General features: G+C 47.2%; 2 protein-coding genes and 1 long non-coding RNA gene across 4 annotated transcripts in view; 2 read left to right on the forward strand and 1 right to left on the reverse strand.

The window, feature by feature from the left end:
- UFD1 (ubiquitin recognition factor in ER associated degradation 1) overlaps window positions 1–10,951 on the forward strand; it is a 29,232-nt gene extending 18,281 nt beyond the window's left edge. The window contains exons 7-12 of one of the 2 annotated variants that reach the window (XM_021921358.2): window positions 3,134–3,202; window positions 4,372–4,437; window positions 4,654–4,701; window positions 5,523–5,611; window positions 6,451–6,532; window positions 10,828–10,951. In XM_021921358.2, the coding sequence (XP_021777050.1) occupies window positions 3,134–3,202; window positions 4,372–4,437; window positions 4,654–4,701; window positions 5,523–5,611; window positions 6,451–6,532; window positions 10,828–10,902 (429 nt within the window). In that variant the 3' untranslated portion in view covers window positions 10,903–10,951. The remainder of the gene's footprint in view (window positions 1–3,133; window positions 3,203–4,371; window positions 4,438–4,653; window positions 4,702–5,522; window positions 5,612–6,450; window positions 6,533–10,827) is intronic. The other variant, XM_021921357.2, reaches the window with a different exon arrangement.
- LOC110740552 lies at window positions 10,761–13,219 on the reverse strand. Its single transcript, XR_002515300.2, has 2 exons — window positions 13,108–13,219; window positions 10,761–13,015 (listed from the first exon to the last, which is right to left on the reverse strand). It is a non-coding gene; the product is annotated as an uncharacterized LOC110740552 (long non-coding RNA).
- A 9-nt stretch (window positions 13,220–13,228) lies between these two features.
- Window positions 13,229–18,332, forward strand: C16H22orf39 (chromosome 16 C22orf39 homolog). The gene is made up of 3 exons (XM_003905216.4): window positions 13,229–13,790; window positions 13,907–14,074; window positions 17,056–18,332. The coding sequence occupies exons 1-3, from the start codon at window positions 13,656–13,658 to the stop codon at window positions 17,179–17,181; spliced, it is 429 nt and encodes a 142-aa protein (XP_003905265.1). The 5' UTR covers window positions 13,229–13,655; the 3' UTR covers window positions 17,182–18,332.
- The last annotated feature ends 7,181 nt before the right edge of the window (window positions 18,333–25,513 follow it).

A 25,513-nucleotide genomic window follows, 5' to 3' on the forward strand; every position in this document is an offset into this window, starting at 1 on the left:
AAATAAATTGCAGATGAATGGGTAAATAATATGTGGTATACACATACAATGTGGTATTATTCAACATTAAAAAGGAAGGTAATTCTGACACATGCTACCACATGGATGAATATTCTGCTCAGTGAAATAAACCAGATGCAGACAGACAAATACTACAATTCCACTTACATGAGGTACTTAGAGTAGTCAAATTCATGGAAGACAGAAAGTAGAATCACTTGGGCACCATGGCTCACACCTGGCATCCCAGCACTTTGGGAGGCAAAGGCCGGAGGATTGTTTGAACCCGAGAGTTTGAGAGTAGCCTGGGTAACATAGTGAGATCCTGTCACTACAAAAAAGTAATGCAAAATTTTAAAAATTAGCTGGGTGTGGTGGCATGTGCCTATAGTTACAGCTATTCAGGAGGCTGAGGGGGGAGGATCAGTTAAGTCTGCAGTGAGCCAGGGTCATGGCACTGCACTCCAGCCTGGGGGACAGAGCAAGACCCTGCCTCAAGAAAAAAAAAAAAAAAAAAAAAAAAAAAGAATGGTGGTTGCCAGGGCCTGGGGGAAGCAGGAGTCAAAAGTGAATGTTTAGAAACGTATAGCAATTTGGCATTGTCGTAACCTCCACACAGATGGCCACAGAACCGGTCCTTGTCCTGGTGAACTCTGGGCATCTGGTGTGTGTTGTGTCTTGCTTCTGTGCAAGAGGACCACGTGGCAGTCCAGCAGACTGCACATTTTTAAAAACTAGGTCTTCCCAGGTAGTTTGAGGAGCACCAACCTAGAAAAGTGGTCCCATAGTTAAAAAAAAAAAAAAGTGTTTAATATTATGCCAATACATAAAAGTAAATGGAAAATGTTATAGGAATATTTATCCTTACTAAATGCAATATATTCTGGTACTTCTAGGGTACTGTCCTCCAATTCTTTCCTTTTCAGTTCTGCTTGCAGCCCTATTGGTTTTATGACCCACTGATTGGTTGTGGCCTGCAATTTGAACACATAAAAACGGTAGAGAAGCTTGAGCCAAGCCCTAGGAGACATGTTTGAATGTTTATAGTAGTGTCATTAACATCACAAAATGATTGGAAACAGGCCGGATGCTCAGTGGATAAATGGTAGTATATCCACACAATGACAGATCCTTTTTATTCCTTGTTTATTCAATAATTACGACACTTTTAAAAGTAGATTTGGCCCTGCTTAGGTTTTTTTTTTTAAATGGTGGGACTATCCAGACTTTTTTAAATGATTGTAAAAGCAAGACATACTGGCCAGGCGCGGTGGCTCACGCCCGTAATCCCAGCACTTTGGGAGGCCGAGGTGGGTGAATCACAAGGTCAGGAGTTCAAGGGCAGCCTGGCCAACATAGTGAAACCCCGTCTCTACTAAAAATACAAAAATTAGCCAGGTGTGGTGGCATGCATCTGTAGTCCCAGTTACTTGGGAGGCTGAGGCAAGAGAATCGCTTGAACCTGGGAGGCGTAGGTTGCAGTGAATTGAGACCACACCATTACACTCCAGCTTGGGTGGCAGAGTGAGACTCCATCTCAAAAAAATAAAAGCAAGACAGACTTTAGATAAAAGCAAAGAACCTGAAATGATGCAGGAAAAAGTAGGTAGGGCCGCTTTTAATTTCTGTGCTTCTGGAAGTTTTTTGTTTTTTGTTTTTTGTTTTTTTTGAGATGGAGTCTCACTCTGTTGCCCAGGCTGGAATGCAGTGGTGCGATCTCGGCTTACTGCAAGCTCCACCTCCCAGGTTCACACCATTCTCCTGCCTCAGCCTCCTGGGACTACAGGAGCCTGCCACCACTCCTAGCTAAGTTTTTGTATTTTTTAGTAGAGACGGGGTTTCACCATGTTAGCCAGGATGGTCTCGTTCGCCTGACCTCGTGATCCGCCTGCCTCAGCCTCCCAAAGTGCTGGGATTACAGGTGGGAGCCGCTGTGCACAGCCCTGCTTCTGGACATTTTTCATGTGCATTTTTTACATTCGCGAGGTCATCTTAGACACAAGCAACATGACTGGTTTTAAAATTCTTTTCCTGTTGGCTGCATAGCATACCGTTGTATAACTATACATTTATATATGAACAAATATAATTCAGCTGCATTTTGAGTATACAGACAGTCCCTGACCATGGGTCTACTTAGAATTTTTCAACTTTGTGATGATTCAAACATGATACACATTCAGTAAAAACCATACTTTGAATATTTATAAAACCATTGTTTTTTATCTTCAGTACAGTATTCAATAAATTACATGAGTTATTCAACATTTGATTATAAAATAAGCTTTATATTAGATGATTTTGCCCAACTCTAGGCTAACGTATGTGTTCTGAGAATGGTTAAGGCAGGCTGCACTATGATGTTTGGTAGGTTAGGAGTATTAATACATTTTTAACTTATGATAAGTTTATGGGATTCGGTTCCATCGTAAGTCAAGGCGCATCTGTACAGTGGCATTAGTGACATTGGTATGAGCCTTCTTAGAATGTTCTCATTGGGAATAGCTAGTTATTTACTTAGAATAAATTTTGAAGGCCAAGTGCGGTGGCTCACGTCTGTAATCCCAGCTCTTTGGGTGGCCGAGGCGGGCAGATCACCTGAGGTCAGGAGTTCCAGACCAGCCTGGTCAACATGGTGAAACCCCGTCTCTACAACAATACACAGATTAGCCACGTGTGGTGGCGCATGCCTATAGTCCCAGCTACTAGGGAGGCTGAGGCAGGAGAAGTGCTTGAAGCCGGGAGGCGGAGGTTCCAGTGAGCCGAGATCATACCACTGCACTCCAGCCTGGGCAATAGAGCAAGACTCTGTCTAAAAATAAATAAAATAAATAGTAAAGTTCCAGAAGTGAACTTTCTGAGTTAGAGATTGTTAGTGTCTTTTGCAGTTAGCTGTATAACTACCTTGTCTAATTTGAACCACATCTGGGGAACAGCATCTCTTCTGCGATGGGCACAGGGCAGCCTGTCCCTTATGGTAGTGTTGTCACAGCAAGAAGTGCAGCTGTAGGTTGTGTCGTGGGCGTGAATGCTGTGTCATTCGTGGGAGCCGGTAGAGCCACAGTAACATGGACAGCGACAGCTTCAGTGCTGCCAGGAAACCATCCAACTGATTTCTGTGTTTGCCCCACAGATCTACGAACTGCGTGTGATGGAGACCAAACCTGACAAGGCAGTGTCCATCATTGAGTGTGACATGAACGTGAGTGGCTCTGTCCAGTTACAGTGAGCCTGGGCCCTGGGAGGATGGGCACTTGGTGACCACTGCAGGCCAGGGTGTCAGGAGGGCATCAAACAGCCCCTGGGACTCTTTGGGCAAAGAGGAGGAAGACGCTGTCAGAACATCATGAGGAGACTGTGACCTTGTCATCTATCTCAGGGCCAGTTGAGGCAACAGAGTGTTGCCAGTGCTGCCATGGTTAGCTCTGACCTGTTGAGGAGTGAATTTTATTTATTTATTTATTTATTTTTTGAGACTGTGTTTCACTCCTGTTGCCCAGGCTGGAGTGCAGGGGCCTGATCTTGGTTACAACCTCCACCTCCCAGGTTCAAGCAATTCTCCTGTCTCAGCCTCCCGAGTAGCTGGGATTACAGGCATGTGCCACGATGCTCGGCTAGTTTTATATTTTAGTAGAGACGAGGTTTTACCATGTTGGCCATGCTGGTCTCAAACTCCTCACCTCAGGTAATCCACCCACCTTGGCCTCCCAAAGTGCTGAGATTACAGATATGGGCCACCACACCTGGCCGAGGAGTGAATATTCTTAAGAGCTAAGGAAGCGTGCTGAACCTTCTGAGTAAGAATGAAGTGCTGATGCACACAGCATCCTGGTTGTATTACTAGGGAATACTGCTGAGCAAAAAAGGCCAATCCCAAAAAGTTACTTCATTATATAGCATCCTTAAAGTGACAGAACTTTAGAAATGGAAGACAGACTAGGGGTTGCCAGGGCTTAGGACTGGTGGAGGGGGCTGGGAGACAGCTGGGTATGGTTATAAAAAGACAACATGGGCAATCCTAGTGGTGGTGAAACTGTTCTACATCCCTCTCGACTGTGGTGGGTACATGGCCCTACACAGTGATTACATTGTGTAGAACTAAAGATACACATAAACAAAAACATGTAAAACTGGGAAATCTGAATAAGAGTGGTGGGTTGTGCCAGTGTTAATATCTTGGCAGCAATACTTTACTGTAATTTTGTAAGATGCTACCGTTGGGAAAACTGGGCAAGTGTACAAGGCATCTTTCTGTATTATTTCTTAAAACTGCATGTGAATCTATAGTTGTCTCAATTAAAAGCAAAAAAGATAAGGAAGCCAAGGGTGGCCATGTCTGAATATTTTACTTTTAAAATCCTGGAAACACAGGTGGACTTTGATGCTCCCCTGGGCTACAAAGAACCCGAAAGACAAGTCCAGCATGAGGAGTCGACAGTAAGTGTTATCCCCAGTGTCCTTTGCTGTCCTGCTGCATGCTGCTTTTGAGTTCCTGGTAGTGACTCGTGGGTGGCCTCTGCTGGTGTTGGTGTCATATCCTCTGCGTCCCTTCCAGCCATGCTTCCGGGGGACATTCTAGCTAGGGGTGGGGGATGAGAGGGAAGCTGGGTGTTCCTGCTGAGGAGCTCACCTATTTTTCTTTTTCTCTGTCAGGAAGGTGAAGCCGACCACAGTGGCTATGCTGGAGAGCTGGGCTTCCGCGTGAGTACCAGACCACTTGACTTAGGTTGCTGTGCCCTCTGCTCCTTGAAATTAGAGCACTCACTCAAGCTGTTCTCCATGATGCTCGATGGACATCAGCAGGGGCTGGGCCTCTGGGTACCTGTGCACATGCATGCAAATCTACCACTTGCTCAGTTACCAAACACTTTTATATCCACTCTCTGCTGGAATCTTCCCAACAGCCCCATAAGGCAGCCCAGCTTTTTAAGAATTTCTAACCTACCGAAGAGTTTAAATAGTACAGTAGACATATACTCTTCCCTTAGGTTCACCAAACGTTACCACATTTGCTTTCTCTCTCTTGTAAATCATGTTTCCTTTTTTCTTTGCCTGTACCATGTGGGTTGCAAACATGACCCTTAGCATAACCACTGGCAAGGCTCCGTGGGAAATAGGTGGAGGTGGCTCATGTGTGGGCACTGAGGTGGCAGGAGGTGCCAGGAAGCAGCAGAGACAGCAGAATGATGGGAAGCTGAGCTACGGGGCAGTCACAACAGTGGCCTTAGCCCACCCACAGAGCTTGAACTGGGTGGCCCTGCAGAGGCAGGGGTCAGGCCTTTTAACCTAACACTGACTGCTGGCTGCCCTTGGCCAAGTGGCTCTCTTCAGCTCATGGCCGCCCCCTGAGGAACTGGGCAGAGTTCTCAGCTGCCAGCACCCCAGCAGCTGAGGAGTCAGGGCTTCGGTCCTGAAGGGTCTGCATAGCACCCCAGCTCACATCCCTGCAGTGATCTCCAAGCAAAGGACATATCTGTCCTCACACTTGGGCTCATTATATGACTCAACTACTTCCTGTCTAGGCTTTCTCCGGCTCTGGCAATAGACTGGATGGGAAGAAGAAAGGGGTGGAGCCCAGCCCCTCCCCAATCAAGCCTGGAGATATTAAAAGGTAAGTCTGTCCTGGCTGTCCTTCAGGACAGGAGGAGGATCTGTGCCAGCCCTCTGGGGTGGGGCAGCCTCACCCCAGTTCTGGAGACAAAGCCTGGGTCAGTAGGCCCAAGGGACTTTACCCTTACCTGCTCTCCTTGGTGGGGTGGAGCACAACATGTCCCTCCTTCCACAGTGCCACCCCCAGTACCACTGTGGTCCAGCCTCACTCCATACCTCCAATTCAGCGTCGTCTTGCCCCCAGTGGCTTTCCGAAGATGTGCGTCTGATCAGATCTGTCTCTTACTCAAAACCCTTCTGGTCCCTATTTGGTGATCTGCCTATTTTCCTGTTTTGTGACTCTGAATTATTAATCAGGTCACATTATCTTAGTTCTCCTGAAAGTTCCCTGAGGAGCTACCTCAGATGTGCTTCTGTTGCTAGGTCCAGGGACCCACAGCAGACCCTTCCTCTGGTGGCCATGATGGCAGGGGCAGGGCTGAGGTGTGTCAGTTGTCTGTTGTGTGTGTGAAATCAGGAGAATACTGGAGTGAGAGTCTAGCCATCTCAGGGGGTTCTGTGAAGCTCAGGACAGTGACAGTGAGGGCTTCCCAAACCTTCAGATGACCCCTCTCCATAGACAGGTACAGAGCCTAAAGCCCCTGCCCCTATACCCAATGCTGATACTAAACCAGGAAGCCAGTTACCTTCTGCTTCCCTCCTGGGAGGATGCCAGGAAGCACCAGAGGGCCCAGGTGGGGTGCAGCAGCATCTTTTCTGCATTCCTCTTCACTGTCATAAATGAATTTTAGTCCTTTTTTCCTGGAAATAACATTTCTCCTTGTCTCTCTCTTCTTACAGAGGAATTCCCAATTATGAATTTAAACTTGGTAAGATAACTTTCATCAGAAATTCACGTCCCCTTGTCAAAAAGGTTGAAGAGGTGAGTGTATTTCCTTGGTTGGTAATGAGGAGATTTATTTGCTAGTGATGACTGAGGTTCCTGGCATTCTGAGTAGGGGTGTGTATTAGTCTGTTTCCAAGCTGCTGGTAAAGACATACCGGAGACTGGGCAATTTACAAAAGAAAGCGGTTTAATGGACTTACAGTTCCACATGGCTGGGGAGGCCTCATAATCATGGCAGAAGGCAAGGAGGAGCAAGTCACATCTTACATGGATGGTAGCACGTGGAGAAAAAGCTGGCGCAGGGAACCACCTCCTTATAAAACCATCAGATCTCATGAGACTTATTCACTCACGAGAACAGCACGGAAAAGACCCGCCCTCATGACTCAGTTACCTTCCACCAACTCAGTTCCCTCCCACCGGGTCCCTCCCACAACACGTGGGAATTCAAGATGAGATTTGGGTGGGGACACAGCCAAACCACATCAGGGTATCTGTGATGTTTTCCCTTTCCTGGGGTCCCTCTGCTCCCTGGTGTCCTGTTTTTTTCTGTAGTGCTGGTGTGAGGTGTGTGAAACAGAAGACTTGCAGCATGGGGGTCAGGACCTCTGTCTTGCTCTAGAGCTGACTCCAGGCTCTGTTATCACAGAACTGTGTGCCCTGGGTGGGCTTCATCTTCCAACAGAGACCTTGAACTTCAAATATAGGGAGTACCTTCCAGCTGAGCAGGGTGGTGGTGGGACAGAGGAAGGCAAGGGCTGAGCATCCTATAGACATGGGCACTTTGTGGGAGTGGGCCAGGCCCAGCAGCAAGTGGAACGCAGTCACCTCTGTGTGGTGAGGATTTCTAGAACACCAGCACTTCAGACCCATCGCTTTCCTGGTTCCTTTTCTCAAAGGATTGGACCCTTGAGGATCCAGGAGTAGGGCCAAGGGCAGATGTAGAGTCACCCATTCAGGGCCAGCTGCTACATAGGACCCATCCCTGGCCCATCCTGATTACCGAACTCTCTCTAGCACTTGGGGTGGTTGGGGACAGAGACCACTGTGAAATTTGCACACCTGGTCCTACTCACAATCACTTCTGGGCTTGATGTTCAAGTTGAAACAGCATTGAGACCTTTCAGGCCCAGAGGAGCAAACATAGTGGCCAATCAGACCTCACCCTCCAGCCCCTCCAGGCACCATCCAGGCTTCACCAGCTACAGGCTGCCTTTCTCACTAAAAGCCAGTGCCTGACTCAGACCTAAGACCTCGGCATGGGACATCCCCCAGGCTGACTGTGACCTGACTGTTGCAAATTTACAGAAGGCGGGGTAGGCCGGTGGGCACAGCAGGACTGTTTGACCATAAATATGTATTTAAGAAGTATATGTTTAAAGATGGGATTGAAGACATATTTAGCTCTACTCCATCCTGCAGCCCCACTAAGGCTGTGGCTAAAGGTCATGAGGTAAGAAAGACAGTGGAAGAGGAGGCAACTACAAGGCTTTGAAAACCCAGGGTACCTTAGCAGATCATAAAAAGCCTAGAAGCAGTTCTGTGTAGATTGTGTGTAGACTGTAGAATTCTCAAAAGGCACCTCTAGAAATGAGGGACTAATGACAGAACTCTGTTACTAAGCAGTTAGAGCTGCATTACCCTCCCTCCCCCACCCCAGAAGGCTGGAGGCCCGACTCCAGTAGCACTCTAGACTGTTACCTCTGAAGTGAAGGCCAGAGTCAGAAAGCTTCCCAGTCCAACATCTAAATAGTAGAGGATTTGTGGGAAGAACAGCCACAGAAACCAAAGGAGCAGAAATCATCAGGGAAATAGTTTCTCCAAAGATGGACACAAGTTCGCAGATTTGAAGGGCCCACTGAGTTCCAGCAAAATGAATCAAAATAGCCCCACTTTGGGGCAAAGAAAGATCCTAAAGCTTCTGGAGAGAGAACAGGTATCACCATGGATCAAGGACATCATCAGCCAAGCGCCATGGCTCACGCCTGTAATCCCAACACTTTGGGAGGCTGAGGCGGGAAGATCATTTGAGCCCAGGAGTTTGAGACCAGCCTGGGCAATATAGGGAGACCCTGTCTCTACAGAAAATTTTAAAATTAGCCCAGCATGGCGGCACGCACCTGTAGTCCCAGCTACTTCGAGGCTGAGTTGGGAGCATCACTTGAGCCTGGGAGGTGCAGGCTGCTGCTGTGAACTGAGATCACACCACTGCACTCCAGCCTGGGTAACAGTAAGACCCTGTCTCCCAAAAAAGGGACATCATCTTAGCAGGACACAGAGGAAACTAGAAGATAGTGGAGCAATATCCTCAAAATTCTGAAATTTTTTCCAACCTAAAATTCTGTACCAACTCTTAAGAGCTGGATTGTGTCCCTCCAGTGTTTCTGTGTTGAAGCCCTGACCCCCAGTAACTCAGATAGGGCCATTTAAAGAAGCAATTAAGTTATAAGACCATTAGAGTTGGCCCTAATTCAATCTGGTGTCCTTTTAAGAAGAGGAAATTTGGGCTGGGTGTGGTGGCTCACACCTGTAATCCCAGCACTTTGGGAGGCCGAGGTGGGTGGATCACAAGGTCAGGAGATCGAGACTATCCTAGCTAACATGGTGAAACCCCGTCTCTACTAAAAATACAAAAAATTAGCCGGCTGTGGTGGCGGGAGCCTGGGAGGCTGAGGCAGGAGAATGGTGTGAACCAGGGAGGCGGAGCTTGCAGTAAGCCGAGATCGCGCCACTGCACTCCAGCCTGGGGAACAAAGTGAGACCCCGTCTCAAAAAAAAAAGAAAAGAAATTTGGACATAGGAGGGGCCATGTGAGGACACAGCAAGAAGGCAGCCATCTGCAAGTCAAGGAAAAGGGCATCAGAGGAAACCAAACCTGCTGACACCTTGATCCTGCACTTCTAGCCTCCAAAACTATGAACAAGAAATTGCTGTTGTTTGAGCCACGCTGTCTTTGGCATTTTATATGGCAGCCCTAGTAGACTAACATACCAACCAGACTATCAATGAAATATGAGAGTAGAAAAAAGGAACTCACAAGAAGATAATCCTTATGCATCTTTTCTCAGGAAGCTCCTAGAAGGTGTCCCTCACTAAAATGAAGGAATAAGGTAGAAATAAAGTCATAGAATCCAGGAAATAAGGAGCCCCCACTAACACGTACGGCACCTAGAGAAAGGCCAGTCCAGGTATGGCAGGGTGAAGGCCCAGGAGGACACAGCTTTGTCAAAACAGATGAACTCCATGCAATGCAGGCTGTGATTGAATATATAGAGAAAAAAGCCAAACACAGCTATTGACACCAGGATAAATGGAAGGCTGTGTGGCAAAGGAAGACTAAATGCAGCCGTGACTCAAATTTACATGAATATTACCACATAAATACTAAATGGTGTTCTACTGCAGGTATAACATGCTACAGTTAGTGGGGAGCCAGGTGCAGGGATTTGTGTTGAACATTCCAGAATCCTCTTCTTCCTAGGGAAAAGTTGAGGTAATGCCTCAGACTGACTAGCAATAAAAATATGTGAAAAAAAATATTTGCAGTTTTCAAAGGCTTGGGAAAAAACAATCCCTCTTTCTGCTGATGGAAGGATAGCTTAGTAGAATGTTTCTGAGGGCTGGTTGTTCTCTATAAGTTAAAAGCATTAAAAATGTGTACACGCTTTGACCCAGGACTTTGAGCTCTAAAAAAATATCAGAGCTGTGTGCAAATACATTAAGCAGCTTACCACAGCAATGTCCACTGATAGAAAACTGGCTCTCCTACATAATGGAATTCTTTTTAACAGAATTCAGTTCTGTAGCCTTGGGAGTATACTAGATAAGTTTATTGGCATGAGACTTCAGAATTAAGTGGGAAAACAGTTCTTCAAGCATGTACAGAAAAGTGACCTGAAGTTTTTGGGTGATGAACTTAGAGATTTTTTTTTTTTTTTTTTTTTTTTTGAGGCAGGGTCTTGCTCTGTTGCTCTGCCATCCAGGCTGGAGTGCAGTGGCACAATCATAGCTCACTATGGCCTTGGCTCAAACCATCCTCCCATCTCAGCCTCCCAAGTAGCTAGGACCATAGGCACATACCACACCAAGCTATTTTTGGTAGAGATGGGGTCTCACTATGTTGCCCAGGCTGGTCTTGAACTCCTGGGCTCAAGCGTTCCTCCCACCTTTACCTTCCAAAGTGCTGGGATTACAGGTGTCAGCTATCGTGTCCAGCCTGAGACATTTCTTATGAGTAATATGGATGGTACGTGAGTCTATAGACTATAGTAAGGCATTTATTGTAAATCTCCAGGGAGTTTCTGAAAATAGTATCTTCTCTTCACACCTAGGATGAAGCTGGAGGCAGATTCGTCGCTTTCTCTGGGGAAGGACAGTCGTTGCGTAAGAAGGGAAGAAAGCCCTAAGTGAGGACTGTTGGCTGACTGGAAAATAATAAAAGAATAAATTGCAACATCTTGGCTTTTAGTTACTGGCACTGACAGGGATGAGCCTCATCAGAATACTCTGTTACTTAAGATTTGCTTAGAGTTACCTAAGAATTATCAAGTTTTACTTGAAGTGGAGCAGCAGGACTTTGTAGTTGTATGCTTGATTTGGGGAAAGACAAAGAGCTGTCCCTGAGGGCCTGTAGGCAGCTGCCGCCTCACCTCTTCATGCTTTCAGCTTGAGGGGGGCTCCCACTGCCTCAGCAGGAGCAATTCTGTATCCCTAATTCTGTCAAAACCAATGGAGGTGACTAAATTGTCTAACATGAAGTGTTCTTTCTTTTTCATTTATCCTTTCTTTTCCTAGGTCAGTTGCATAGGTGTCAGTCTTTGGCCTAAAAAAAGGGTTTAAATAGATGTGTGTTCTATAAATAGTGGCTGTCCCACTACTGTGGCTGCAATTTAAGTATTTGACAAAGAATGTTTCTATTTTTATTTTCCATGTTTTTTTCAAAAACATCACTCAGAAAAACCTGATCTGAATGAGTTTACACTTTTATTCTCATTTCATATGGATATAACTGGCTCCTTAGTGAACCTGTTCATAGTGAAACAACTCCATGGAGAAGCAAACGTGAATGTTGGAATGAACAAATGCTAAAGAGATGTTCCTCTCTTTCCTTCTTCCCTACTCCCCCACTCCTAATTTTAATTTATTAAATCATCCAAGCTTCTGCTGGCCTGTCTTTATTTTTTATCAGTATTTATTTGGTCTTAGGTCTTCACTTTCTATAAGGTGAGATCTTTTGACATGCTAATCTGATTATTTTAAATTTGTTCCCATGAGCCACTGTGCCTGGCCCCATTGGGAATAATTCTAAGCCAAGAATTTCAAGTAAAAACAGGCAATAACTAAAGCCTAAATCTAAATGTTTGATTAGGTACTAACACAGACTGGTGGTTGGGCCTCTGACCAGAACTGAAGGAAGTCCTGTTGGCAGATGTCCTGTGTTCCATCTCACCATTAGAAAACTTCCCATCTGGGGCTTCTCCTGGAGAAAGTAGGAAGAAACAAGGCTGCCTGATTCCTAGGTGGCAATGGCTAAGCCCAGCGGGGTCCCCCATGAGCCAGGGCTGACCCTGCTTCTAGGCATGGGGACCCTGCCCTGGTCAGGGCCCCTCCAACACTCCAGAGAGGAGAGGATGGTGGCCCCAGGGTCTATCCACATGTCTTCAGTGAAGAGTGTCTATGAGTGTCATGATGTTCAGTACTTGGCCTGTGGCACAAACCATCATCACTGGAACTAGGCGTGGTTTTGGAAGGCGTGAGCACTGTGGGGACTTACCTGACCCTCCACTGACAAAGTCTCAGTTTTACTAGCAGAGGGAGAAACCCTCCTTGGTGGGTAGCAGCTTTCATTTGCAGGATCACATCAGCTAACAAATTGTCACTTTATGCATAATCAAGAATGTTGCAGTACCTCTGGCTCTGGGTTTTTGTCTTCACTAAGCAACACCTGCTGTGTATGCAGTGAAACGCCTGGTCCTTTGCTGGAGGCACACTCCCCTGCCTGGACCAGGATGGATTCCATTCCAGGGCCTTTTAGTGGGGCCAGTTGGAGCACTGATTCTGGTCGTTACTCCTGCACCCTGGCCTGCAGCCTTCCTCCCAGTGTCTTCTTTGGGCTTGGTCCTTGAGCCAGCTGCCTCAACAGCAGGACCCCTGGTAAAACTGCAGCTTTCTGACCCACCTCCAGGGAGTCTGTCCCAGTGGGCACTTCTGCAAGCCCACCAGCTTCCCCTTTACTTGCCTTTGTTGCCTCTTGTGCATTGCTCCTTTTTATAAACGTTGCAGCCAGGCGTTGTCGCTCAGCCTATAATCCTAGCACTTTGGGAGGCCAAAGTGAGAGGATCGCTTGAGGCCAAACTAGCCTGAGTAACTTAGCAAGACCACATCTTTACCAAAAAAAAAAAAAAAAAAAAACCAAAAAACTAAAAATTAGCCTGGTAAGGCGGTGCATGCTTGTGGTCCTAGCTGTTCAAAGTCCTGGAGTTCCAGGTCTTACGTAAGCCTGGGTGACACAGCAAGACCCTGTCTCGAAAAATAAATAAGGTAAATGTTACATGTCTCCCGCACCCTTAGAATCGAGCTACAGACATCCAAGCCACTCCTACCCCACTCACCCGTGCTACACACCGCCTCCATGCCTTTGACCGGCCTATGGCCATGCTCGGATTGCCTTCTCAGCCTCCACTTCAAGCCTGCGTTCCCTGGGCAGGTCATCCAACCCTAGATCCACCACACGTCATGCCCAACCAACCTTGGTTACTTTGCGAGTTCACCTCCATCCTGAGTGGACGCTCAGACAAGACCGCCAGAGCTGCAGATCTGGGAGGTTCGCTGCACCAACTTGATGCTCAGTACATACTTTTGAAAATAAACCGCATTGTTGAGATTTGAGAAAATCTCATAAAGCTGCTAAAAAGAATTGGCCAGAGCAGTGTGATTTTAGAGGCGACTGACAAAAGGTAGCTGCGCGGCCCAGGATGCCCTCATGGCCCGGGGTGAATGGCGCTGGCTTCGCGGTGGCCGAGTAGGCTCCGCGCCAGGCCTCTTCCCGGACTTACCCTGCGACCCTGGCCCTCCGCGCGCCGCAGCCGCCCTCCGTTGCTATTGGTTGCTCGTCCTGTTTGTCCGAGCTTCTCTAAGATGGGGGCGAAACTGTAATTGAATGTGTCGGTGCTTATTAGTTATTCTGTCAGTCGATCACGAGGTGCCGCTTTCTTCATTCTTCATTGGCTGGCGGACTGAGGGGCGGGCTTGGCGCCCCGGTCGCCCAGACATGGCGGACGGCAGCGGCTGGCAGGTGAGTGTGCTCGGGAGCCGGGAACCACCAGGGTCTTCCGGAGGGAGGGAACGGGACAGGCTCCGGGCGTGGGGCGCGGCCGCCGGGCCCCACTCAGGCGGCGCCTCTCGCCGCAGCCGCCGCGCCCCTGCGAGGCCTACCGCGCCGAGTGGAAGCTCTGCCGCAGCGCCAGGCACTTCCTGCACCACTACTACGTCCACGGCGAGCGGCCGGCCTGCGAACAGTGGCGGCGCGACCTGGCCAGCTGCCGCGACTGGGAGGAACGCCGGAGCGCCGAGGCCCAGGTGCGCCGGGAGGGAGCGGGGCGGCGCTTCGGAGCGCCTTGCAGGGCCCAGCTTTCCCCACCCCTTCACGCCCCAGGCCCCGCGACCTAGCCGAGAACTGTCAAGGTCCCTATCCTCCTCACGCTTCCTTTCTTTTGAGAGTTGGTATAAATTAGCATATCAACAGGACTTTCAGAGGGCGGGAAAGACAACTTAGGAGACCAGCGAGGAGGGTGTAGAGTGGTTTAGAGAGCAAAGAGGGCAACCGTCCAATGTTAGGGTCATCAGCTGGCCTACGCAGGAGGTGATGTTGCTGAGTCCTGAGTGACCAGGAGCCAGCCTTCATCCAGCCCCGGTAGACACTGCTGAGAAACAGAGAAGGCCTGTGTTCCTGAAGCAGAGGGTAGATGGTTGGAAAGCGGTATACCAGGGACCTGGTGGGCCTTGATACGGAGTTTAGAGTTTAGTCTAAAGTGTGCTGGGAAGCATAATTCGATTTATATCTTTAACAGATCAGTCTGTTAGCAAAGTGTGGTGACGTGCACCTGTGGTCCCAGCTACTTGGGAGAGTGAGGTGGGAGGATCGCCTAAGCCCAGGAGTTCAGAGCTGCAGTGAGCTATGGTCACGCCACTGCACACCAGCCTGGGCAACAGAGGGAGACCTGTCTCAGGAAAAAAAAAAAAAAAAGGAAAAAAGTTCAATCTGTTTGCTAGGGTGTAGAGAGTATTTTACAGGAGCAGAGAGATCGGTAAGGAGGTGGTTCTAGTTGTTTATTCATCCAGCAAATATGTACTACATTGGGTACTCTTGGGGATGCACGAGTGATAAGAAGAGTCTCTGCCCTCCTGGCACCCACACTGTAGTCTAGAATATACAGTCCTACGGTGGACCCCTTGTGAGAGAGGAGATGGAGAGAAGCCAGCCGAAAGGTGCAAGGCTCATGGGGAGTGCCAAGGAATGAGAATCAATGGGACTGATCAACACTTCAACATTGTTAAGTGTATACAGTGATCTGAAAGAGATGAACTGATGTGGAAACCAGACTGCTGTATAAAAGAAAATTATGACTATTCCATAATATGTGAAACTCAAAAAAAGTAAGAAAGCTGACAGCCTGTATAGCAAGAGATTGGTAATTTTAATGTGTGTATATCTGCGCGTGTGTGTATAAAGAGCTCTTTTATATCAATAAGAAATATAGGGATTATTTCAGAATGGAAAAATGGCCAAAGGACACAAAGAAGCAATTCATTAAAAAAGAAAGCCAGGTGGGCATGGTGGTGGGCACCTGTAATCTCAGCACTTTGGGAGGCCAAGGCAAGGGGATCGCTTGAGCCCAGGAGCTTGAGACCAGCCATGGGCAACGTGGTAAGACTCCATCTTTATAAAAATAATAAAAAAGAAAAAAAAAAGCCTGGGCGTGGTGGCTCAGGCCTGTAATCCTAGCACTTTGGGAGGCCAAGGTGGGCAGATCACCTGAGGTCAGGAGTTCGAGACCAGCCTGGCAACATGGCAAAACTCCATCTCTACTAAAAATATGAAAATTAGCCACGGATGGTGGCACACACCTGTAATCCCAGCTACTCGGGAGGCTGAGACAGGAGAATTGCTTAAACTTGGGAGGTAGAAGTTGCAATGAGTTGATCGTGTCACTGCACTCCAGCCTGGGCCAACAGTACAGTAAGACTCCATCTCACGAACAAAAAAGAAAAAAACCAAATGGCCAGGTGTCAGGTATATAAGTCTAAATGACAGTAACAGCAGGTTTTGCCCAGCAGAAAGTCGTTAAGTGTTGATGGGGGTTTGAAGAATTCTGGGTAGTTGTACAGTGTTGGTGGGGGTGTCGGGTGTTCTGATTATGTAAATGTCAGATGCATACCTTTTGACTTTAAGTTTTACTTCTGGAACTTTATCCTAGGGAAGTAATTGCATAAGAGTGTACAGTTAAAAGTTCGGGATGCTAATTATGTTTTTGATACTGCAAAAGCTGAAAACAACCTAAATTTCACTAATAGACATTTGACCAATTAGCTTTTTCCACAAAGTGAAATACCGGATAGCCTTTGAAAGGAATAGTCAGTCATCTACCTGGGTGTGGGAAAGTGCCTACAGTGTATTGTTTAGTGAAAAAAAAGCAGGAAGTAGACTAGCCAGCAGAAGATTATCCCATCATTAGGGAAACATATTAGCTCTAAAATTTGGACCAAAAAACGGTATCAGGGAAGCTGTTAACTGCCACATTGGGAATGGACATTTGGGAATCTTTAATAGTCTGTGCTACATTTCTGATAGCTTTTTAAACATGATCAAAATATTTTATTTGAGGCAATAGAGCTTGAACAAAGACAGACGTAGACAGATTAAATGATCTGTGTAAAGAGGCTCACATAGCACCTGATACTTACCAAGGGCCCACAGCGAAGGCCTCCCGTGTTGTGATACACTGACCCGTGTCTGTATTGGGATACAGTAGCTAGAAGAAGCTGATGGGTTGAATGGCACTTGTGGCACCACTCAGGCAGGTGGTCTGTCCTCTGGACTCTTCCCACCCTTCCAGGATACCCTGGGCATGTATTTCTTCCCTGTCTTCCTCCCTTCTTCCCTACCACACTCCTCCCTGCAGCTCCCCACAGCTGCTGTCTCAGACTCTTCTCTCCTCTCCACTCCACCCCCAGGCTCACTCTCAGCAGGTGAATATGCCCCAGACTCACAAGGTCAGCCAGAGCCATTGAGCCCTGAGGTCCAGGAGAAGATATTTAAAAATTCCTCAAATTATTATGACCTATTAAGTAGTTTTTCACATTAGTTTGTGAGAACAAAATGATCTCAATCTCTGTGCGCTAATATGGAATACTCGCCAAGGTATAGTAGGTGGATGTAGCTGTGCTGCACAGTGGTGTGCACCATAGGCCCCTTCCTGTCCATCTGTGTTTTGGGGGGAGGTACAGGGGTCTTGAGGGTGCTCAGAGCCTGGGGAGTGACTAGAGTCTTATTTGCACAGCAATCCCTCTGTGAGAGCGAGCGGGCACGAGTCCAGGCTGCACGGAAGCACATCCTGGTGTGGGCCCCGAGGCAGAGCCCCCCTCCAGACTGGCATCTCCCTCTGCCGCAGGAGAAGGACGAGTGACAAGCACCCCTGCCATTGGCCTGTGCAGCTTCCTTGGTCTGTTTCAAGTTGCTGTTGCACAACCCTGGGGACTGTGACAGCCTACACAGTCTAGTGGGTCCCTGTGAGCTCTTGCTGGGTTTGGAACATGGAGCAGGACATTGCTGGTCCTATTTGCCCACCCCTCACCAGCCTGCAGGGTACCCTGACGCTGCGATGTTCTGCAGGACAATTGCACCGCTTCAGAGCTTCCAGGAGGCCAAGCATTATGGCCAGGTACCTGTGAGCAGCCAGGTCAGGCTGGGCACAGTAGCATAGGAGATGGTGGTCCTGAGGTCTAGGCTTCTCAGGTAAACTGAAGGGTAGCCCTGACCTGTGTGGACACACAGGTGGGTCATAATGAGGTAGCTAAACAGTTGCGCCACTGTGAATGTCTTTCCTAGTCCTTGGGAAACTGCCTGCTATGTCTCAGGTTTGGTGAACATTGTGAGTACTCACACTCTGCTCCACTCAGTTCCACTGCACATGCAGGCAGGTGTGCCGAGCAGGCAGGGCTTGCTGGCCCCTCTGCACCAGCAGGCTTCACTTGTTAGGCTCCCAGGTCGGCCCCTGGAGACTCTGGTTTTTAAGAAATGCACACAGCTACAGAACACACAACGTTGCATAAAGAGGGTTTGTGGACTCACCTTAAGAAATCCAAGTCCAAGACATGTGGAATTAAGGACTCCTTCCCTCAAAAAAATTTCCCCTGGTGGTTAATGTATCAAAAGCCATTTCATCTGGTCTGTTTCAAGTTGCTGTTTCAAATAGAAGCTGATTTCAAATAGAAGCTGAAAATTAAGTTTACATTTGTTAGATTTTATATATAACAGTGTTGTGTCTGGACAGTGTTAGAAATTTGTATGCTTATTCTCTTGTAGGTGTTTTAAAATGTATGAACCACCAAAAACACTATTTCTCGAAGAGGTTTCTTTACTACTAATAGAATGGTTTCTCATCCTGTGGTGGCCCTGTTATGTGATGCTGAGGGCTAGGCTGGGTCTGTGCCCAGCACCCTCCCTGCTGTCTTCCTGGACACAGGCACCAAGTTGAATATCTTTAAATTTGTTCTTTGGGGTAGAACAATCTATCACTTCAGAAGGGTGTCCATTAAAGAACAGTATTTCCCTGCTTGAGTGTTTTCTCCTGTGCTCCCTAAGAGCCCCTGTCTGTGTCTGTGAACGGTGGGGGTGGGGGTTGTGTTCACGGGATCCCAAGAGCAGGAGCATCTATAGCGGAGCCAGCGTTCCCCCATCATCAGGGGAGTATTGATGTGTCTAAGGCAACCAAGGTGCCTCCAGCATGGCTGTGGCTGGATTAATGAGCATTTCCACCCAGTGAGGGAAGAGAAGACTGCTAGAGATCTACAAGGTTTTTCTTACTCTTTTTTTTTTTTTTTTTTTTTTTTGAGACGGAGTCTCGCTCTGTCACCCAGGCTGGAGTGCAGTGGCCGGATCTCAGCTCACTGCAAGCTCCGCCTCCCGGGTTCACGCCATTCTCCTACCTCAGCCTCCCGAGTAGCTGGGACTACAGGCGCCTGCCACCTCACCCGGCTAAGTTTTTGTATTTTTAGTAGAGACGGGGTTTCACTGTGTTAGCCAGGATGGTCTCGATCTCCTGACCTTGTGATCCGCCCGTCTCGGCCTCCCAAAGTGCTGGGATTACAGGCTTGAGCCACCGCGCCCGGCCGGTTTTTCTTACTCTTAAACACAGGGAAGGGGCATCTGAATTTGCAGTCTGCTGTAATCCCAGCACTTTGGGAAGCCGAGGCGGGTGGATCACTTGAGGTCAGAAGTTCGAAACCAACCTGGCCAACATGGTGAAACTCCATCTCTATTAAAAATACAAAACTTAGCTGGGCATGGTGGCATGCGCCTGTGATCCCAGCTACTCAGGAAGCTAAGACACGAGAATCACTTGAACCCCAGAGGCAGAGGTTGCAGTGAGCTGAGATCGTGCCACTGCACTCCAGCCTAGGCAACAGAGTAAGACTCCGTCTCAAAAATAAAATAATAAAATGAATTGGCAGTCTGCATGTGATGCCTGGGATTGCAGCAGCTGCCTTCAGGTTCATGGAGCAGAGCTGGAGAGTGCAGCAAAAGCCAGGGCATGCCAGCCAGCACCCCAGTCCATGAGGGGCCTTCCCTCAGTGCAGCCATGCTCCCTGCCACCTGCTTGTTTAGCAAGGTATGCAGTGTGCGACTGCATGCTCGGTTAGGAAGCATTGAGTCCTGCCTCTGTAGTGCGACTGTCATATTTTGCCTCCTTCTTCACTACTCAAGTTCCACATCAGCAGATAATCTCTCTGGACAGGATGTTCCTGCATTTGTTGCTATGGCAATTCCTTCACAACATCTGAGTGTCCACATGTTGGACAGGGTTTGGGGCTTACAAGACCACAGTTTCGAAACAGACAAGTTGTCTTCAAAGAGTTTCTGTTGTAGTTTGGGGAAAAGATAGACATTAAACATCAATACATAGGGATTTTAAATGGTGGCTGGATGTGGTGGCTCACGGCTGTTACCCCAGCACTTTGGGAGGCTGAGGTGGGAGGATCGCTTGAGCCCAGGAGCTTGAGACCAGCCTGGGCAACATAACAAGACTCTATCTCTACAAAAAATAAACGAGCCATGCATGGTGGCACGTATTTGTAGTTCCAGCTACTTGGAAGTCTGAGATAGGAGGATCATTTGAGCCCAGGAGTTTGAGGCTGCAGTGAGCCATGATTGTGCCAGTGTACTTCAGCCTGAGCGACAGAGCGATATCCTGTCTCAAAATAAATAAAAATAAAATGGTGGTAATTTCTGAAGCAGTTTGGATAATTTTCTTTTATGGTGGTGTTATGAAGAAAACAAATACTGTAATAAGAGCAGTATATTTCACACTTTATGGACAGGTGCTAGGCATGGTGGCTCACACCTGTAATCTCAGCTACTTGGGAGGCTGAGGCAGAAGGATCACTTGGGGATAGGAGTTTGAGGTTGCAGTCAGCTATGACTGTGCCACTGCACTCCAGCCTGGGCAACAGAGCAAGACCCCGTCTCTAAATAAATAAATACTTTTTTTTCTTTTTGTTTTGAGACGGAGTCTTGATCTGTCGCCCAGGCTGGAGTGCAGTGGCCGGATCTCAGCTCACTGCAGCCTCCGCCTCCCGGGTTTACGCCATTCTCCTGCCTCAGCCTCCCGAGTAGGTGGGACTACAGGCGCCCGCCACCTCGCCCGGCTAGTTTTTTGTATTTTTTTTTTAGTAGAGACAGGGTTTCACCGTGTTAGCCAGGATGGTCTCGATCTCCTGACCTCGTGATCCGCCCGTCTCAGCCTCCCAAAGTGCTGGGATTACAGGCTTGAGCCACCGCGCCCGGCTAAATAAATATTTTAAAAATAAGTGTTTTGGATAAAACCCCATATTAATAATAAGTATTTTACGTCATTATTTGGCACAGACTGTTATATATAGCATATTATTGTTGAAATATAAAACAATATGTATCCGTACTGTATGTGATACAGTGCCATTTTCAGTAACTGCTGTACACACAGCAACTCACATGAAACTCAAGGAAATTCTTCGGAGCAAAACCAGCCAATCTTGAAAACATACATGTAGCAGGATTCCATTTATGTAACATTGATGAAATAATGTAATTACAGAGATGGAAAACAGATTAAAGGTTACCAGGGGTTAGGTTAGGGATGGTGGGGGGGTGGTTCACATAAGGGAGTCCTGTGGTGTTGAAAACCATCCGTCAGCCTGACTGATGGTTACACAGGGCTATACATGAAGTCAAAATTGTGTAGAGTTAGGTACACAAAGGAGTACAGATATAACTGGGGAAACCGAGTATGTTCTGTAGACTGTACCAATGTCAGTTTTTGGCTCCTGACGCTGTGCTATAGTGTATAAGGTGTTAACATTGGGGGAGGCTGGGGCAAGGGTACGCAGCACCTCCCTAGACAACCTCCTATGCAACCTCCTGTGAATCTATAATTAATTCAAAATAAAAAGTTGAAAACAAACTGTCGGCCATGACCTACTGAACTGATTGTACAACCTAATGGATGAAACCTACTGTTTTTAAAAGCACTGCTATCAAGCACCTGTGCTGGACACTTACCTTGGGCGGGGAGGTGGGGGAGGCCTCAGTGTCTGAGCCCAGACCTGGATGAAGAGGCTCAGCTCCTGTCAGGCAGAGAAAGGGACCCACAAAGGCAGAGGGACCTGACACCATGTATTGATAGGAGGGGGTGCTGTGAGCTGTAATCAGGAATCGGGGGATGAGACTCTCGGGGTGGCAGGTAGCCAAAGACCTGACCTGACCTGGTTCTAGAGACCTCTGGCTGCTGTGCAGAGAAGGGGTGGGGTGGCTAGATCAGTTGCCCACTGCAATAGAACAGGCAAAAACTGACGATGACTTGGACCTGAGAGGCAGCAGTGGAGGTCATGAAAAGTGGTTCCATTCAGCATTTGTCTCAGGTGGGGCCAAAGGACTTAGAATCCTTAGGCAACATTTTTATCCAGGACTGATAAAGAGTTTTTAAAACAAAGTTTTTTCTTTTGAAAAAAGCAGTAGTCCCAGCTACTTGGAAGGCTGAGGTGAGAGGATCGCCCAGGCTATGGAAAGGACAGTCTTTTCAACAAATGGTTGATGCCTGGAAACTGAATATCCAAGAGTGAAGTTGGACCCTTACCAAACATCATATACAAAAGTTAACTCAAAATTGACCTAAATTGTAAGAGCTTAAAATTAAACATAGAGAATATCTTCACAACGTTGGATTTGATAGTAGTTTCTTGGATATGACACCAAAGTCATCAACATTAAAAAGAAAAAAATAAACAAATTGGACTTCATGAAAATTAAAGGCATTCAATTTCACATCAAAAGACACTATTGGCCAAGCATGGTGGTTCACTCCTGTAGTCCCAGCACTTTTGGAGGCTGAGGTGGAAGGATCACTTGAGCCCAGGAGTTCAAGACCAGCCTAGGCAACATCGTAAAACCCTGCCTCCATTCTTTCTAGAAAAAAATTTTTAAAAAACCACACTATCAGGCCAGGCACTGTGGATCATGTCTGTAATCCCAGCATTTCGGGAGGCTGACACAAGAGGATTGCTGGAGGCCAGGAGTTCAAGACCAGTTTGGACAACATAGCAAGACCCCATCTCTACAAGTTTTTTTTTAAAAAAGGTAGCTGAGCATGGTGGTGCCTGTCTGTAGTCCTGGCTACTCAGGAGGCTGAGGTAGGAGAACTGCTTGAGCCCAGGAGTTTGAGGTTACAGTGAGCTATGATTGCACTACTGCACTCTAGCCTGGGTGACAGAGCAAGACCCTATCTCTTAAAAAAAAAAAAAAAAAAAGACACAACGACAGAATAAAAAGGCAATCCACAGAATGGGAGAAAATATTTGCAAATCATATATCTGACAAGAGATTAATAGAATTATAGAGAACTCCTAAAACTCAATGAGAAAAAAAGTTCAAAAATGGGCAAGGGGCCGGGCACTGTGGCTTAGGCCTGTAATCCCAGCACTTTGGGAGGCTGAGGCAGGCGGATCACCTGAGGTTAGGAGTTCAAGACCAGCCTGGCCAACATGGTGAAAGCACGTCTCTACTAAAAATATAAAAATTAGCCAGGTGTGGTGGCATGCACCTGTAATCCTAGCTACCTGGGAGACTGAGGCTAAATTGTTTGAACTGGGAGGCGGAGGTTGCAGTGAGCCAAGATTACGCCACTGCACTCCAGCCAGAGTAAGAGTGAGACTGTTACAAAAAAAAAAAAAAAAAGGCAAGGACTTGAATAGACATACCAATGGCCAAAAAGCACATAAAAAGATGCTCAGCATCACTGACCATTAGGGAAATACAAGTCAAAACCACAGTGAGATACCACCTCACACCCATTAGGATGGCTAGTATTAAAAAAAAAAAAAAAGTGTGGTAAGGATGTAGAAAAATCGGAACCTTGGCTGGGTGCGGTAGCTCACATATGTAATCCCAGCACTTTGGGAGGCCAAGGCGGGCAGATCACCTGAGGTGAGGAGTTCGAGATCAGCCTGGCCAACATGGCAAAACCCCATCTTTACTAAAAATGCAAAAAAAAAAAAAAAAATTAGCTGGGCACGGTAGCACACGCCTGTAGTCCCAGCTTGGCAGGCTGAGGCAGGAGAATCGCTTGAACCCGGGAGGTGGTGACTGCAGTGAGCCAAGATCATGCCACTGCACTCCAGCCTGGGTGACAGAGTCAGACTCCGACTCCAAAAAAAAAAAAAAAAAGAAAGAAAAGTTGGAATCCTTGTGCACTACTGGGAAAATATAACGTTACAGCAGCCATGGAAAGCCGTATGGTACTTCCTAAAAAAATTAAAAATAGAGTCCTCATATGATCTAGCAGTTCCACTTCTGGGTGTACATCTAAAAGAAAGCATAGTCTTGAAGAGATATTTGTACTCCCGTGTTCATAGCAGCATTATTCACAATAGTAAAACGTGAAGGTAGGTAACCCAAGCATCCATCAAAAGATGGATAAGGAAAATGTGGCATATATATAATGGAACATTAATTCAGCCATGAAAAGAACATTTGATACATGCTATAACATGGATGAACCTTGAGGATTATGCTCAGTGAAATAAGCCAGTTACAAAAAGACAAACACTATGATTCCAATTCTGTGAGGTACTTAAGAATAGTTAAAATCACAGAAAAGGTAGAATGGTGGTTGCCAGGGGTTGGGGGAAGAGGGGAACAGGGAATTACGGTTTAATGGGTAGAGTTCAGTTTTGCAATGAAGAGTTCTGGAGATGGACGGATGGTGGTGATGTCCGATGGTATGAATGTCCTCAATACCACTGAGCCATACAGTTAGAAATAATGAAGATAGTAAAGTTTATGTGTGCCTTACCACAATTTTTTTTTTTTTTTTGAATGGGAGTTTCGCTCTTCTTGCCCGGGCTGGAGTGCAGTGGTGCGATCTTGGCTCACTACAACCTCCACCTCCCGGATTCATGCGATTCTCCTTCCTCAGCCTCCCGAGTAGCTGGGATTACAGGCATGTGCCACCACACCTGGCTAATTTTGTATTTTTAGTAAAGATGGGGTTTCACCATGTTGATCAGGCTGGTCTTGAACTCCTGATGTCAGATGATCAACCCGCCTAGGCCTCCCAAAGTGCTAGGATTATAGGCATGAGCCACGGTGCCTGGCCACCACAATTTTTAAAAAAGGGAAAAAAGTGAACCACACGCTAGGAAGACAACCTAACTTCTTATTCCAATGAAATGTTTCCCTGGTTTACCTGCAGTAAGGTGGTTAAAAAAAAAAATCCTTTCTGAGGTTGTGATCCAAGCCACTGGGGAAAATGGCTCTATTCATACACTGGGCCTGTACTGTGACAGGCTGAATTGTGTCCCCTACAGTTCCTATGTTGAAGTCCTACCCATACGACCCTCCCACTCCCCCCAACCCCATACCTCAGAATGTGACTGTATTTGGAGGTATTTGGACGTAGCATTGTTAAGGAGATAATTAAGTTATAATGAGGTCATTAGGTGGGCCCTATTCCAGTATAACTAGTATCTATAAAAAATTAGGACACAGACTGTGGGACAACCATGTGAGGGAAAAGGTGGCCATCTGCAAGCTAAGGAGAAAGGCTCAGAAAACAAGCCTGCTGGTACCTTGATCTTAGGAGTTCTAGCCCCCAGAATTGTGAGAAAATAAATTTCTGTTGTTTAAGCCACCCAGTCTATGGTACTTTGTAATGGCAGCCTGAGCAGACTAATACATTCACCATTCTAGACTACGCACTTGAGATAGAGTCCGCTGCCCCTGCCAGGCCTCACATCCTCGAGGACCACGGCATCTTTATTGACTAGTATGTCCCTGGCCTGCTCCACACTCTTCTACCTCCCCCTAACCCCAGCTGAACACACAAAGGTGTGTTTCTTTCCCATCAGGAAGGCCCTGCTTCTCTGCTCACCTTTCCAGCTGGCAACTTCCTTTCCCACCACTCCTCTGTTACTTTGACTCCTGTTGGTGGTATTTTCACTATACCCTCGGGATCTGTTTACACATTTTTTTTTCCCCATTTGAGGGCAGCGGTTGATGTCTGTCATCTTCTTCCCATTACCTGGTGAAGGGCAGCATCTGTCACCCCCATCCATCTCAGGTGAATTAACTTTTTTTTTTTTTTTTTGAGACGGAGTCTCACTCTGTCCCCCAGGCTGGGGTGCAGTTGCATGATCTCGGCTCACTGCAAGCTCCACCTCCCAGGTTCACACCATTCTCCTGCCTCAGCCTCCCGAGTAGCCGGG

The sequence above is a fragment of the Papio anubis genome, chromosome 16 (assembly GCF_008728515.1).
Source record: "Papio anubis isolate 15944 chromosome 16, Panubis1.0, whole genome shotgun sequence".
NCBI classification, from domain to species: Eukaryota; Metazoa; Chordata; class Mammalia; order Primates; family Cercopithecidae; genus Papio; species Papio anubis.

What these genes read in the sequence shown, in the direction of transcription:
- C16H22orf39 (XM_003905216.4), top strand. Translation starts at nt 13,656, where the DNA reads ATGTGTCGGTGCTTATTAGTTATTCTGTCAGTCGATCACGAGGTGCCG. An exon ending in CGGACGGCAGCGGCTGGCAG is followed by an intron (nt 13,791 to 13,906) that starts GTGAGTGTGCTC and finishes CTCTCGCCGCAG; the next exon opens with CCGCCGCGCCCCTGCGAGGC. An exon ending in GCCGGAGCGCCGAGGCCCAG is followed by an intron (nt 14,075 to 17,055) that starts GTGCGCCGGGAG and finishes TTATTTGCACAG; the next exon opens with CAATCCCTCTGTGAGAGCGA.